Source organism: Tamandua tetradactyla, chromosome 23, assembly GCF_023851605.1.
Source record: "Tamandua tetradactyla isolate mTamTet1 chromosome 23, mTamTet1.pri, whole genome shotgun sequence".
NCBI classification, from domain to species: domain Eukaryota; kingdom Metazoa; phylum Chordata; class Mammalia; order Pilosa; family Myrmecophagidae; genus Tamandua; species Tamandua tetradactyla.
In genome coordinates this window covers 33,524,519-33,541,199 of record NC_135349.1, presented here as the reverse complement: position 1 = coordinate 33,541,199, position 16,681 = coordinate 33,524,519, and the positions used below count along the sequence as shown (strand labels likewise).

The 16,681-nt window shown below is 41.3% G+C and overlaps 1 protein-coding gene across 6 annotated transcripts in view; it reads right to left on the bottom strand.

The window, feature by feature from the left end:
* EARS2 (glutamyl-tRNA synthetase 2, mitochondrial) overlaps positions 1–16,681 on the bottom strand; it is a 41,705-nt gene that overhangs the window by 19,472 nt on the left and 5,552 nt on the right. For all 6 annotated transcript variants that reach the window (XR_013168011.1, XM_077141550.1, XM_077141546.1 and 3 more), the window contains 3 exons: positions 14,919–15,108; positions 3,494–3,966; positions 2,274–2,382 (listed from right to left, as the gene is read on the bottom strand). Coding sequence is in view for 5 of the 6 variants with exons in the window: in XM_077141550.1 (XP_076997665.1) it covers positions 2,274–2,382; positions 3,494–3,966; positions 14,919–15,108 (772 nt within the window). In the remaining variant the exon portion in view is untranslated. The remainder of the gene's footprint in view (positions 1–2,273; positions 2,383–3,493; positions 3,967–14,918; positions 15,109–16,681) is intronic.

Genomic DNA, 16,681 nt, shown 5'->3' with positions numbered 1-16,681 from the left:
TACGTGGGACATGACAACAAGGGGAGAAAGTTTCCCTGGCGACGTGGAAGATGACTCCCAGGGATGAATCCAGACTTGGCACTGTGGGATTAACAATTCCATCCTGACCAAAAGGGGGAAAAGGAGTTTAATAAAGTACGAGTGGCAGAAAGTTCAAACAGAATCGAGAGGCTACTCTGGAGGTTGCTCTTACACAAGCCTCAGTTAATCCTTGCTACCTATCATAACCTGCCAAAACCCAACTAGGACCATTCCAGCCAATCCTAAAGAACACCTAGGGCAATATGTAAGATTCCACAAAAGGTTCCAGGCACTAGAGTAACTTTCCAGAAACCTACAACCTCCAGATGGGTCCAGGTAAGTCCTGAAACCTAGCCCCAGTCTTCCAAAACATCAGATAGTTTCATCTCCCTATTCCATATTAGTGACAGACCCTTTCAATATGAGAAATTTAGGATTGTCATAGCCCAAACACCCCTGAAGAGACGGGGCTAGTAAGATCAAAGGTGATGGTGGAGTATACAAAGAAGATAGGATTTAACAAATGAACATGAATGCCAAATCATTAAATTGGTATCTCTTTTAGTCTCCAATATTTTAGAGCAGCTAGAAGTAAAAACCTAAAATTGTGAAATTGTAACCCATGTCATAGTCTGAAAGATGTTCTACAACTAATTGTGGTGGTGTGCTTGGAAATTTATAGCTTTTTTGTATAAATGTTATTTTTCACAAAAAAGAAGGAAAAAATAGTTGATTGTGATGATAAAAAAAATATTTAAGCCCTCTAGCCTCCTATATTCTAGATCAGCTAGAAAGAAAAATAGAAGAGGATCGTATGGTAGCCCATGACAAACTCTGGGATCTGTCCTGTGCTTTGAAAACTATCACTTTTTTATTTCTTTGCTTTGTATATATTTTATACTATACAATAAAAGACAGTTAACAAAAGAACAAAAAAGTATTAAAACAAACACATGGAAGTGGAAAGGAAACTCTTCTTAGGACCTCCTTAGTAACATGAGAGAGAAGAAAGAAAGAAATCAGGAGATCCAGTGGCCATGCTTTACATAACACTTTTAAGGTCCCGGGCCTGGGATAGAGTAAGCACTTATTTACTATTAATGTTAATTATTATTACTATTTCCGCCACCACTAGTATTGCTACTACTATGACAACCGTTGTTAACATCTTTAGAAGCATCACTGAAACAAGCTCAGCAGCCACCTGATGAGAGAAACCTCTAAAGACCACAAGATGAAGCTCCATCTCCTTCCTGATCCACACCAAGCAGCAGTCCCACCTCATTCTTCCTTCCAGCTACTCCTCATGCTTCAGGGAAGGCTGCAGTGTATCACAAAGCATCTCCCCTATCTAGACTCCATTTCCCCCCAAAAACATGTTTCTCTATGATAAGAAAGAAGTACAAGTTGCAATGAGGCCCCATTAAAGTGATGCCCACCACTGTCAAGCTTGTGAACTTGAGCTAGGTGTTTATCCCTGTCAGTTTTCTCAGAGGTCAAATAGGACAAAATAATAAAACTGACCTGTGGTTTCCCTTGAGGGAAGAAGTAAATTAAGTGATACCCTTCAAACACCTGAAGTCAATGTGCATTCTCTGGGCTCAGATAAGTGAAGTGCTGAGAGCCTGTCCCAAAGGCAGCACGCAATAGAACAGCCACGAGGCCCACCCTCAGAGGGACCTGTCCGCTGGCTTTATCTCTTAAGGCATTGAGACTGACTTTTCCACAATCTGATTTATGGCTGTACTGGGAGGTTTTTGAGTGAAGGAAGGACTTGCAACATCAAACTCAATGTATAAAATAGTTACCATTGCATGGTGCTCACTCACTGGGAGGGCTGGGTGAGTCCAAAAGGAAGATGCCCTCTCTGGGTATTGGCTAGTAACACAATCCACGCAGGAGGAGGGACCAGGAACAGAATGGTAACAATAAAACAATACCTCCCGCTTACCTACCACTTTCTGTTTGTCAGGCACCCTGAAAAGTACTTTTCTGCAACACTTACTTTAACTTAATTCTCACAACAATCACACAAAAGGTGGGTACTACTAGCCCCATTCTAGAGAAAAAGAAAAGGAGGCTCAAGGAGGTTAAGTGACTTACCCAAAGTCACACAACTATTAGACATCAGAGCCCAAAGTCAAAATCCAGTGTGTGCGACTCCAGAGTTCATAAGCTTATCACCACACCGTACCCTTTGCTGTGGGGAAGAAGCCCTTTTCTAAGTGCAAGTCTCTGTGTTCCTCACCTACCTGTTGAATTCTGGGAGCTTCTCCAGGTCTAACAGTGCAGAGTGGCAGGCAATCCGGGTGAGGTCAAACTGTGTTATCAGCTCTGGCAAGGTCCGGCCCATCTGGTTCTCTGCAAGTGAGGCAGGCCAAGCTGCTCAGCTCTCTCCCTTACTTTCTCCTTCCACTTTCAGATACAAGGGAGGTTGTGGGAGCAAGCTCTGGGCTCCTCATTTCACTTCAACCAAAGTGATTTGCCTTCTAGCTATTTAATATATCAAGGGCCTGAGTGAGCTTTCCTTCTCAGAAAGGGTTCTGTCATTAAGGAAAAAATGTTTGAACACAATCAGGCTAAACTAACCCTGATTACCCTCTAAGATCTGAGTTGCAGGAACAGCACACCTAGCTGCTTGGCTGCACCCGAGATTCTGATTCGACTGGTTTGGGATGGGGTCTGAGCACTGCTGTGCTCGTGAGGAGCAATGCCACTCCATACAGTCATTAGTCACCATGGTCAAGCACAGGCCTGAAATGAGCCTCTGCTCTGTCCCTTCCTAACTGTGTGACTGGCAACTTATTCAACCTCTCTGAGCCTCAGAATCCCCTTATAAAAAATAGGGATACAAAATAGTTACCTTTCAAGGATATTTTGAAGATTAAATAAAAGTAGAGGAAATAGTTGTCATGCCATATTTTCAGAAATCCCCTCCTAAAGAGGTCATCCAATTTGGTGCTTCTTCAAGGTCTGCGCACTAAGTACTAAGGCAAGGGTGAAAGCTTATCTGGGAATAAACCAGAATCCTTCCTACTAGTAATACTGTTAGAGTACTGATTTGTCATTGTAGTAGTAATATACTTGCAATTATCATAGAACCTGTAACTTTTTGATGCTTATTGCATAGTAGGCACTGTGTTGGGCACTGTACATTCATGAGTTCAGTAAATTTTAATTTAACCCTATGAAGCAGACACTTATCCCCATTTTACAGAGAAGGTAACTGAGGCTCAGAAACCATAAGCTTCTGGAGGATAAGGATCATGCCTATCTTGTTCACTGTTGTAGCCCCAGCACTTAACACAGTGCCTGGCTCAATAAACATTTATTGACTAAAATAATGAACTTGCCCAAGACACGCAGCTAGTAGATGACAAAGCAGGGACTGGCAACTAGGTCTGTCTGAACAAAGCCCATGTTCTTTGCTGCTATGCTCTCTGCTACCATGAGCTCTCAGATGGGTTAGTACCTGCAAACCCCGAGCCACAGTTGGTGATGATGTCAAGTAAGGCATCTGGCAGGTAGCCAGCAGCAGCAAAGTGCTCCAGGAAAATGTCCCCCTGCCGCTTAGACAGTTTGCTGCCATCCCTGTTGAGGAGCAGAGGCAGGTGGGCAAAGCGAGGCGGCTGCCAGCCCAGGGCCTGATAGAGGAGCAGGTGCTTGGAGGTGGAGACAAGCCACTCAGAGCCCCTCAGCACATGGCTGATGCCCATGTGGTGGTCATCCACTACACAGGCCAGATGGTATGTGGGGAAGCCATCACTCTTCAGGATGACCGGGTCTCCCTCCACACTGGCCACTTCGTGCCGATTCCAGCCATATACCAGGTCCTGGAAGGCTGGTGCCTCATCCTCCAGGCGGAAGCGGATAGCAGGCTTGGGGTCCTTGGTCAGTCTCTGGGCCACCTGCTCCTGGCTCAGGTTCCGGCACCGATTGTCATACCTGTTGGGATGCAGAGCAGCAGTGGCTATAAGAAGGGATGATGAACACAGTTCCTTGCTTTGTCTCTGATGGATCTGTGACCTTGGAATAATCATCTACCTCTTTGAGCTGTTTTCTCGTTCATGAATAGGTATAAGGATAAAGTTGTTGAGAGAAAAAACTAAATGATACAACGTCGTGTGGCAGCCACTAATGGTTGCCTACCTGCCAGCCATTCTCCCTTCCTCCTTGCTAATGACGAAATGTCAGAATGCTCAGTCTAAGGGGCTGAATCACGACCAATATAGCCAACCATGAATCCCATGCCCTCGCCAAAGAATGCAGCCCCATTTAGTCAATAAGACTCAAAGAAAAGTATGCTTGAGGAGCTGGGGTGATTAAGGTTCTGGGAAAGGTTTTCTTTCTAAATAAGAGACAGAGAAAGAAAGTGCATGCATGAACTAGAAGGAGCACAAATGAGAGAGCTGCAAGGGGAAAACTGGTATCTTCCCTCACACATCTCCCTCCTTTCCTCCTTGGACGTTGTCCTTTGGGAATAGAGTGCTTGGAACTGCTAGAGTTCCTCATCTAAGAGGGGCAACCAAGGGTGAAACCAAGGAGAGGATGAAAGAGAACCCTGATGGTTTTATCCTGCAGCGACATCCTTTCATATTTTTACAGAGTGAGAACATAAACGTCTGTGTTGTTTATGCTCTGGCTATTCAAAGTGTGGGCTGTGGACCCTCAGCACCAACCAGACCTGGAAGCTTGTCACAAATGCACTCTCAGGCCTTATCCCAGACTCACTGAGCCAGAATATGCATGTTAACTAGATGCCCAGATGATCGCGGATGCACAATGAAGGTGAGCAGCTCTGGTTTAGGTCACTTTTACTCAGGTGTATCCTAACTGATACACAAATGTAAAGCTGTGAGCATAGTCCCAGGCATAGAGCTCAGTTTTCAATCACTAAATGGCTACAGGGTTCCACAGGAGGGCTTGACTGCAATTTTTAAAATTATCTTTTGTCAATGGATAAGTAGAATGTTGTTAATAAAAACACTTCAGTACTTCAGTGAATGTCATGGTCTTCTACAAATACCTGAGCCTCTGTCCAAATAGTTAAATGAGGTAACTGGAACTTAAATGTGATGACACCACTGCTAATGGAAGTGCAAACTAGTAATGGGCCACTAGACGGAATCCAAACAATGAACTGACCCAGCAATTCCACAACTAGGAACTTATCCACCAAACACAGGGCACATGTGTAAAATGATAAATGGTAATGTTCTCTACCATGGCTCCCTCTTTTACGACAAACAATTAGAACCACATAGATTCATTAATAAATTATGGTATTTGTTTGGGGTGATGGAAAAGTTTTGTTAATGGATGATGATGAGGGCAGCACAATATTTTGAATGTAATTAACAACACTGAACTGTATATTTTTGAAGGGAAAAATAAGGGAAGTCAAAGCAACAGCTTTACAAAACATCTGCAGACTAAGAACACGGAGACCTGTGGGTTATGACAGAATGTTAACCTGAGAACACTTAAGTCAGTCAAGGTTCAGAAACATTCACTTGGCTAACATTCCAGTAAAGACAGAGCAAAAACACGCTCTTTGTTCCGTAATCATTACCCCAATAATGAAGGAACAGGCACTCTCTCTGTCTGTACATACTGCTAAAAAATAAACACAAACAAGAAGTTATTTCTGTGTACTCCCTGCTGTACTGAGAAAATAAAAGTGCTGAGCAAGCATTTAGGGCTCTTGTTCTTTGAGACATGAGTCCCCTGCTCTCATTTTAAAAGACTTTTATGTGTGTGTGTCTTTATTTTTCTGATTTGTGGTGCCTTCCTCGACCCCTCGTGCTGAGCATGTCTCAGCAAGTGGCACCCAAAATGGGATCGAAGATTTGCTGGAGTGAAAACTGAAATTGTCACATCACAAATGGATTTAGAGGCCTCTTGAGTGTGGGAAACAGAAACTAAAGGTACGGACACTCTCGGGTAAAACAAGCAGGGTAATAATGGGGAACAGTGATAGCACTACTAAATATCACCCCTATGTCTATCTTCTGAAACAAATCCTCCAAGCAGGAGGAGCTAGGGCCAGTGAGCCCTGCATTATGGAACTTTTGCAAGTCATAGAAAAACATTGTTTCTGGTTTCCAACATTGGGCAATTTAAAATTAGGAGGTTGGGAATGAGTGGTTAAAGAGTTAAAAAAGCTACACGTGCAAGGGGTCCCACTCCCCGTCATTATCTGGCCGACCTGGACTATTATTAAATCTATTCTGGAACCTTTGCAGACTGAGGATGAGGATGAGGAAGAGGGAAAGGTATCTGATAAAGTTCCTCCTATTACATCTTCTGAGGATTCTAATGTTAAAATTAATTTTTCCTTGACCCCTACGTTAATTAATTTTGGAGAGGCTAACATTCCTCCACTCCCTACCCACCCCCTCCACTGACACCTGGAGATGCCTGACGACCCCAAATTTGTGGCTCCCCTTTGGTTTTATATTCCATGTTTTTAAACTGGAGTAGCTGTTTAATATTGAGAAACTCCTTGCTTGCAAGTTTTATCCTTACAGTTTTTCTTTACTTTTAAGTTAAAAAAATCTGTTAACTTTCCATTATAAAAATTGGACATCAGTGAAAAATAGCCTAAGACTGAAACTTTAAATTTCAATAGCATCTTGTAACTAGATTTGTTTTATAAAAGAAATATAATTTAAAACCTTTGAAAAAGTGAAAACTCTTGTTAAAAATTGTATATTGATGTTTCAAATATGCATTGTTAAAGCATTTTAAGTATTGGACACTATTCTGGCAAACTTTTTTTTTTTTGCCTGGGCAGGCACAGGAATCAAACCCAGGTCTCTGACATGGCAGGTGAGAACTCTGCCTGCTGAGCCACTGTAGCCCACCCTGGCATATGTAATTTTTTTTTTTTAACTTTTTTATTAATTAAAAAAATTAACAAACAAAACATTAAGATATCATTCCATTCTACATATACAATCAGTAATTATTAATATCATCACAGTTACATATTCATCATTTCTTAGATCATTTGCATCGATTTAGAAAAAGAAATAAAAAGACAACAGAAAAAGAAATAAAACGATAACAGAGAAAAATAAGATTATACATACCATACCCCTTACCCCTCGCTTTCATTTACCACTAGCATTTCAAACTAAATTTATTTTAACATTTATTCCCCCTATTATTTATTTTTATTCCATATGTTCTACTCTTCTGTCGATATAGTAGCTAAAAGGAGCATCAGACACAAGGTTTTCACATTCAAAGAGTCTCATTGTGAAAGCTATATCATTGTTCAATCATCATCAAGAAACATGGCTACTGGAACACAGCTCCACATTTTCAGGCAGTTCCCTCCAGCCTCTCTGCTACATCTTGAACAACAAGGTGATATCTACTCAATGCATAAGGATAACCTCCAGGATAAGCTCTCAACTGTTTGGAATCTCTCAGCCATTGACACTTAGTCTCATTTCACTCTTCCCCCTTTGGTCGAGAAGGTTCTCTCAATCCCTTGATGCTGAGTCTCAGCTCATTCCAGGATCTCTGTCCCACATTGCCAGGAAGGTCCACACCCCTGGGAGTCACGTCCCACGCAGAGAAGGGGAGGGTGGTGAGACTGCTCGTCATGTTGGCTGGAGAGAGAGGCCACATCTGAGCAACAAAAGAGGCTCTCTTGGGGGTGATTCTTAGGCCTAAATTTTAAGTAGACTTGACCTATCCTTTGTGGGGTTAAGTTTCATATGAACAACCCCCAAGACTGGGGGCTCAGCCTATAGCTTTGGTTGTCCACACTGCTTGTGAGAATATCAGGAATTCAACTTGGGGAAGTTGAATTTCTCCCCACTCTCACCATTCCCCGAAGGGGGCTTGCAAACACTTTTCTAGTCACTGATCAAATCACTCTGGGATTCATCGGGGTATCACTTTGGACAAACTAACAAAATCTCATGTCCTACCTGAGATTCCAAGTACTTATGACATTCAATCAAACTATCTACATGAGTTATATTAGGAAATGCTCTAATCAAAACATAAATTTTGTAACAAATAAACATTTTTTGCTTTAGTCTCACACATAAGGTGACATTTTAAAGTATTAATTATCATCTATTTTCAGCGCCCTACAATAATGACATTCCTTTGTTCTTCCTCATGCAAAAACATTTTTAAAATTTGTACATTGTACATTTCACTATTATTATACATGCTAGGCATTCCTAGATTATACCATCTTGATCTTTACCATCTATCTTTCTTTCTGATTTCATTTATGTCCCCAGCCCTCCTCCCTCTATCATTCTCACATGCAGCTTCATTCAGTGTTTTAACATAATTACATTACAGTTAGGTAGTATTGTGCTGTCCATTTCTGAGTTTTAATATTCAGTCCTGTTGCACAATCTGTATCCCTTCAGCTCCAATTACCCAATATCTCACCCTATTTCTATCTCCTGATGGTCTCTGTTACCAAGGAAATATTCCAAGTTTATTCACTAATGTCAGTTCATATCAGTGAGACCATACAGTATTTGTCCTTTTGTTCCTGGCTAATCACACTCAGCATAATGTCCTTAAGGCCCATTCATGTTGTTACATACTTCATAACTTTATTCTGTCTTACAGCTGCATAATATTCCATCTTATGTAAATGTCACAGATTGTTTAGTCAGCTGTCTGTTGATGGACATTTTGGCTGTTTCCATCTCTTGGTAATTGTTAATAATGCTGCTATAAACATTGATGTGCAAATTTGTGTCCTTGGCCTCATGTCCTTTGAGTAGAGACAGCATATAGATGGGTCCTGGTTTTTAATCCATTTTGCCAGACTATGTCTTTTGATTGGAGAGTTTAATCCATTAACATTCAGTGTTATTACTGCATGGGTAGTACTTTCTTCTGCTATTTTGCCTTCTGGATTTTATATGTCATATCTAATTTTCCTTCTTTTTACCTTTACTCATAGTCTTCCTTTCTACACTCTTCTCCACACCTCTCTCTTCTGTCTTCATATCTGTCTCTAGTGTTCCCTTTAGTATTTCTTGCAGAGCTGGTCTCTGGGTCACAAATTCTCTCAGTGATTTTTTGTCTGAAAATGTTTTAATTTCTCCCTCATTTTTGAAGGACCATTTTGATGGATATAGAATTCTTGGTTGGCAGTTTTTCTCTTTTAATAATTTAAATATATTATCCCATTGTCTTCTCGCCTCCATGGTTTCTGCTAAGAGATCTGCGCATAGTCTGATTGGGCTTCCCTTGTATGTGATGGATTGCTTTTCTCTTGCTGTTTTCAAGATCCTCTCTTTCTCTTTGACCTCCGACATTCTGATTATTAAATGTCTTGGAGTATGTCTATTTGGATCTATTCTCTTTGGGGTACACTGCACTTCTTGGATCTGTAATTTTAAGTCTTTCATAAGAGTTGGGAAATTTTCAGTGATAATTTCCTCCATTAGTTTTTCTCCTCCTTTTCCTTTCTCTTCTCCTTCTGGGACACCCACAACATGCATATTCATGTGCTTCATATTGTCTTTCAATTCCCTGAGTCCCTGCTCATATTTTTCCATTGTTTTTCCTATAGTTTCTGTTTTTTGTCGGATTTCAGATGTTCCATCCTCCAGTTTTGAAATCCTACGTTCTGTCTCTAGAAATCTACCATTGTAGGTTTCCATTGTTTTTTTCATCTCTTCTACTGTGTCTTTCATTCCCACAAGTTCTGTGATTTGTTTTTTCAGACTTTCAGTTTCTTCTTTTTGTTCTTTCCTTGACTTCTTTATATCCTCCCTCAATTCATTGATTTGGTTTTTGAAGAGATTTTCCATGTCTGTTCGTACATTCTGAATTAATTGTTTCAGCTCCTGTATGTCATTTGAATTGTTGGTTTGTTCCTTTGACTGGGCCGTATCTTCAATTTTCCTAGTGTGATTTGTTTTTTTTGCTGGCGTCTAGGCATTTAATTACCTTAATTAGTTTATTTTGGAGGTTGCTTTCACTTCTTTTATCTAGGGTTTTCTTGCTGGATGAATTTGTTGTCTATCTATTCTTTGACATTCCGTTCAGCTTTATCTGGACCTTTAGCTTAAGTTTTGTTTAACAGAGGAGAATTTTCCAGTTCTTGTTTTCTTGTTTCCTGCCCTGCTTGTGTGGTGCCTTTCACCCACACACGTTTAGGAGGGTCTACTTAGATATTATAGACCCCAGCCAGATTTTCCCAGACCAAACTGGCCTCCTATCAGGAGGAAAGAGTCACCTGCGTCAGTTTTCCCTGAGGGTGAGACCCAGCAGGTTGAAAGACTTCCCTTTGAAGTCTCTGGACTCTGTTTTTCTTATCCTGCCCAGTATGTGGTGCTTGTCTGCCTGCAGGTCCCACCAGCATAAGATGATGCGGTACCTTTAACTTGGGCAGACTCACCCTGCTGGGGGCGTGGTGGAGACAGAGGAGAGGTTGTAGGCTGGTTTTAATGGCTTTAAATTACCAAGCCCTGGTTTCTGAATTCCTTGATGGAGGGATTCCACCTGAGTTGGGCTTCACCCCTCCCCTGGGGAAGGCACAGGCTCCAGAAAAGCCCCCCAAACAGCTCACTTCTGCCTATGCCTGAGGCAGTTGCAGCCTGAAAAGTCCTGCCGCTGTATCCAGAGGCAGTCAAGCCTTTATAGATACACAGCCACAAAAACCTCTGTTTCCTTCTTTTTCTTCCCCCCTTCTTCTGTGAGTCCTGCCCCTGTGGTGCCAGGGCAAAAATGAGCAACCTCTGCTTTGATCAGGTTCACCTAAGCTGGGGGCCTATTTTTAGTAGTCAGAAATAGTTAATTAGTTCCACAATTGGTGTTTGATTGTGCCCAGTCTCTGCTGCTGGTAAAGTCCTTTCCTTTCCCCTCTGGAAAGCAGCCAACCTGTGGGAGAGGGGCACTGGCTGCCGCAGCTTTGGGAACTCACGGTTCGGGGGGTGCTCGCAGCCGGTCTAGCTGGTCCAGACTGGGGTACGCTGTGTGTCTGGTCACTGACGTGGCCCCAGGAGCTGTTCTGTACTATTTCTGGTTATTTAGTAGTTGTTCTGGAGGACAAACTAAAACGCGCACGTTGTTAAGCCGCCATCTTGACCCGGCGGTATGTGTAATTTTTTTTTTTTTTTTTTTTTAAGAGAGGGAGGAAGGGAAGGAAAGACAGAGAGAAGGAAGGAAGGATAGAAGGAAGGAAGGGAGGAAGAAAGGGAAACATCTTTTAAACATTTTCTTGTTTTATTATATTTTGTTTGTTTGTTTTGTTTTTTACATGGGCTAGGGCCGGGAATCGAACCGGGGTCCTCCGGCATGGCAGGCAAGCACTCTTGCCCGCCGAGCCACCGCGGCCCGCCGGTATGTGTAATTTTAATGGTAATTGTATATGGTGAAATGTTTGCTTGAAGTAATGACTTAAGTATAAAGGATGTGTTTTTATTAATAGAAAAAAAGAGAGTAGTTCTGTCCTAAGATAAAATGAGTAACTGTTACAGAATTAGGAAAACTAAGATAAAGCCTGAACAGATATAGTAGGTTGCTGAAGGTTTGTGTAAATGGAAATTATGATCAAAGTCAAGAAAGATTTAATGGATCTATAAAAATTTTTTTAAACTTTAATATCAAATAATATAATGATGCAAGACTAAAATTTAGTTTTCTCTCTATTAAAGTGAGAAAGTTTTCTTGAACTGATGGCCTGTTCTAGCGAAAAGTTATAAAAGTCTTTTCTCAGTAATCAGTGTAAAAAGCAGATAGTCTGTTTTATCAAAATAACTTCTTATGTTAACTTTATCAGGTACTTGGCTGTGTAAGAAAAAAAAATCATCACATTGTTTGAAAAAAAAATTTACTGATTCATCAACAGTGGCTAATGGATTAACTATTTGAATGCCTATCTGGAAATAGAATAATTAAGAAATACATGGAAGGAAATTACGGGGGAAAAAAACATTATGGAAAAGGAAATATGGGAAATTCTCGATGTGCTAATGTATCTGTTTTTCATGTAGATGCCTACCTGACCCTAAATTCACCTGAATGTGAGTATGATGCTACTGCAGATACCTCAGCAGAAACTGCTGTGAATACTACCACTGAAGAAGACTATGCTCTTGCACAGTGGGTACATCAGCAATCTGGAGCTTAAGGTGCACACCTATGTACAAGTGGGCACAAACCGAAGGAATTAATTTACCTTCTTCTACTTTAATTCAGATTAAAAATCAGTGCGAAATTTGTAAAAAAGATGCTTTACAAATAATACTGAAAATAATAACAGGGAAGTTGGCAAAAGAAACATCCCCTGCTCAAATATGGCAAATTAATTATACCTACTCTAAAGTGCTTGCTGCTTGTGTATACCAATGTGTCACCCAAACAAATGTAAAAATCTAGATCTCCTTTTACAAATTCAAAGCGACAATGGTTCCCATTTTAAGAGCATGCGAACCACTGTCACTTTGAATTATAAAAAGGAAACTGGGAAAAGCTAAATCATGCTCCTAATATTTATGCAGGAGCATTGGCTCCATCACTATCAAAATTAGCTTTAAAATCTAAATTAAAAAGACACAGTCAAGACAGACCAAGGGTCACTGAAATAACAGCAGAGGGAAATAATAATACAATGGTAATGACCTATGCTAAAAAGAAAAGAATTAAAAATATTGCCTATTAATCAATTTTTTCTTCATGATGAAGTGTGTTACAGTGTTCACAATCTTAAACTGGATGATTGCTGGAGAAATGACTGATAGTCTGCCATCATGGGCTCATACCTATGCCCAGATGCTTGATATCTCTCACTGCTGAATCTGTACTGAATTCCCAACTAACGCAGCTGAAGGTCTTTCATGACAAATAACATCAACCACTAAACAGAACTGGACTGGGCTAAATATGACAACTGCTCAAGGAGGAACTTTTGCTGTTATACATGTAAAATACATAAATATATCCCTGATAATTAAGATTCTATTGAAAATGCTTAAAAGAAAATAAATGAGGCAGTTAAAGTCATACACTTTTTCCCCAGACCAGGGTAGCTAGTATAAAAATACTGTACCGGCTAGGTAATGTGCCTGCGGTCTACTAACACACTGTACTGGGTGCCCCACACTATGCAGATCTGGGTAATATTTCTTTTCTGTTTTACAAATGCTATATTGGCCAGAAAATGTTCCTTTTCTTGCCCCAAACCAGTTGGCTTAATCTATTAATCTAAAGTAATACTGCTGTGGTTAAAATGGGAAATGTTATGCTGTGTATCTGTTACCACAGCAATTCTAAAAAAATAAATTATGGCATATCCATACAATGAAATGTCATGAAGGATAAAAACTATGGACTAATATGGACCAATTCTCAAGGTAGCATGTTAGAAAGGTAAGTTGCAAAATATTTTATGCTGTGTGCTACCATTTGAATAGGGAAAAAATAATAATACATATTTGCCAGTGCCTGCATTGAATGCCTGGAGGAGACCTAAGAAATTTCTAACGGGGGCTGTCTTGAGTAAAAATTAAGTGGCCAGTGTTAGGAGTGGGCTTGGGAGGAGATCTTCCAATATATATCCTTCTATGTCTTTTAAATATTGGATATGAGAACATTTTACCTATTCAAAAAAATAATTTAAAGTACTTTAGATGTCACTACCTGAAAACCAATGTGGCAAGGAGCATCTGAGGTGGTCCCCAATAATCCCCTACTTCTCCTGGGTAATCAATTCCCTCCCCTTGAGTGTAGGCTGAACCTAGGGACAGGCTTCTAATCAAAAGAACATGGGAACAGTGACGGAATGTCACTTCCAAGATTAGATAACAAAAAGACTTTGGCTGCCAACTTGCTCACTCTGTCTTGTTTTCTCCCTGGCTGGCTTTCTCTGAGGGAAGCCAGGTGCCATCTTGTGAGCTGTCCTAGGGAGAGGCCCATGTGGCAAGGAAATGATGCCTCCAGATGACAGCTAGTCAGGACCAAAGCCTGCTGACAGCCTTAGGAGAGAAGTATGGAAGCAGCTCCTCCCCCAGCTGGGCCTTGAGATAGCTGCAGGCCCGGCTGACACCTTCATGGCAGCCTTGGGAGAAACGCTGAACCAAAATATCCAGTTAATCTGCACCTGGACTCCTGACCTGAAGAAATTGTGATAATAAATGTATTGCATTTTTTTTTTAAATTTTATAATATAACATACATACAAAGCAAAGAAAGAAAAATGCAATAGTTTTCAAAGCATTCTTCAACAAGGGATTATAGAACAGATCCCAGAGTATGTCATGGGTTACCATATCATCATCTCAGATTTTTTCTTCTAGCTGCTCCAGCATTATAGGAGACTAGAACTAATACATACATATATATATTTTTTCTTTTTTTTGGCATGGGCAGGCACCAGAAATCAAACCCGGGTTGAGCCACTGTTGCATCACCCAATGCGATATTATCATCACAATCAACTTTCTTTTTTTTTTGTGAAAAAAAACATACATACAAAAAAGCAATAAATCTCAAAGCACAGCACAACAATCAGCTATAGATCAGATTTCAAAGTTTGGTATGAGTTACACTTCCACAATTTTAGGCTTTTACTCCTAGCTGCTCTAAGATACTGGAGACTAAAAGAAACAGCAATATAATAAATTCAGCAATCATGCATGTTTGTTAAACCCTACCTTCTTTTGTAACTCCACCATCACCTCTGATCTTTCTCCCACTCTTTAAGGGTATTTGGGCTATGCCCATTCTACCTTTTTCATGTTGGAAGGGCTGACAATAATAAGGGGTAGGGAGATGGAACTAGCTGATGAAATGTGTGTTGTTTTAAGCCCTGAAGCTTTGGGGCAGTTTGTTATGCAGCAACAGACAACTGACATACCCAACTTGGGGAGGCACTGGTGAAAGGTTGGGGCTCTTACCGGGGTGTCTGGTTGTTCCTCACAGCCTCTTTCTTCAGGAGCTCCAACCGCTGTAGTGAGCAGAAACAGGGGTAAGCAGCTCCAGTCTTCAGCAGAGCTTCTGTGGCCTGGGCATAAAGCTCAAGTCGCTGAGATTGCCGATAGGGCCCAGCAGGACCTCCCTGGCGGGGGCTCTCATCAGGAGGGATGCCTGGGATACAGGCCAAGAAAATAACCATTAATAGCTACATGAGCTAACTAGTGGCTCACTTCGGGTGTTTTAAGAGTTTATACACATATGACAGCTTTTAATCTAACCCTTAACAAAAACCCATGAGTCAGCACTACAGCAATTTCCATTTCACAGACGGAAAGACTAAAGCTCAGAAAGGTTAAGTAACTTACTCAAGGTCACATGGCTTAGTGGAGTAAGGATTCTAAGAGAGGTGGGCTTGTTCCCCTGCCCTTGCCCTCAACCATACATCTTCTCCTTGTAACCTTCTCCTGGAGAGGAAGAAACCAGCCCAGGCCTGGGAACAGCTGACTCAGGAGAAAGCAGGGTGGTTCTGAACACAGCCCAAGGTCATGTTCTGAACACAGCCCAAGGTCATGGTGGACTCCTGGCTCTCCTAGTTACAAACTGTGACAGGAGATCCAGTAATGCTGAAGATGCATGAGAGGGACCTGCCAGACTGCTTTCATGCTTTGTGGCCTCAGATAAGGCTCAAAACCCACCAGGTACATGCTGGCATCCCCTCCATTCTGTGAGGAAACTGAGGCACAAAGCTGCTACAGTACATCATTTGGCTGAGATTAAGGGGCAGAATGACACTCAAATCCAAGCTATTTTTCCCTAGAGTCTACATCCTTAACCATTCACTGCACTCATTCTTGGGGTTTCTTAGCCTTTCTAAGCCTGTTTCCTTCTCTGGAAAGTGGAGCTAACAGCTTACCGTGCAGTGATCACGAAGACTAAACCCATCAATGTTTACAAAGTGCTGAGCCCAATGGCTAACCTATAGTACAGGTTCAACATATGTTATGATGTTAGAGCAATTTATATATGCAAATCCCTACAAGGCCCAATATCCTCAGGTCACTCAAGACAGAGTTAACTGTAAACGTTTCCAGTAGAGGACACAGGTGACCCAGAAGAACTGGAGGATGGAGTTTCTGTCCTCAAACAGATTTCAAATGAATTAGGAAGATAAGGACATGGTTAAATCAGTTACATCGAACACTTATCAAAGACTCTGGAGACAGATAGGGTGGGGACTGGCTGGGGTTCAGACTTGAGACCTTGAAACCTAACCTAACCTAATCTTTTAGAGCCTCCTGCTCCACATCTGTAAAAGAAGGATACAAATACTAACTTTCTCATGCAGGTCACCTTGAGGCATGTCATGGTCAGGTTCATGTGTCAACTTGGCCAAGTTGTGGTACCTGCTTGTCTGGTTGGACAAGTGCTGGCCTGTCTGTTGCAATGAGGACATTTCATAGAATTAGATCATGATCACGTCAGCTGCATCCACAGCTGATTCCATTTGTAATCAGCCAAAGGGGAGTGTCTTCTGCAATGAGTGATGCTTAATCTAATCACCGGAAGCCTTTTAAGCAGGATTCAGAAGAGAAAGATTCTATTCCTGCTTCGGCTGGTGAGCCTCTCCTGTGGAGTTCGTCCAGACCCTCCATCGGAGTCATTGGCTTCACAGCCTGCCCTGCGGATTTTGGACTCTGCATTTCCGCAGTCACGTGAGGCACTTTTATAAATTTTATATTTGCGA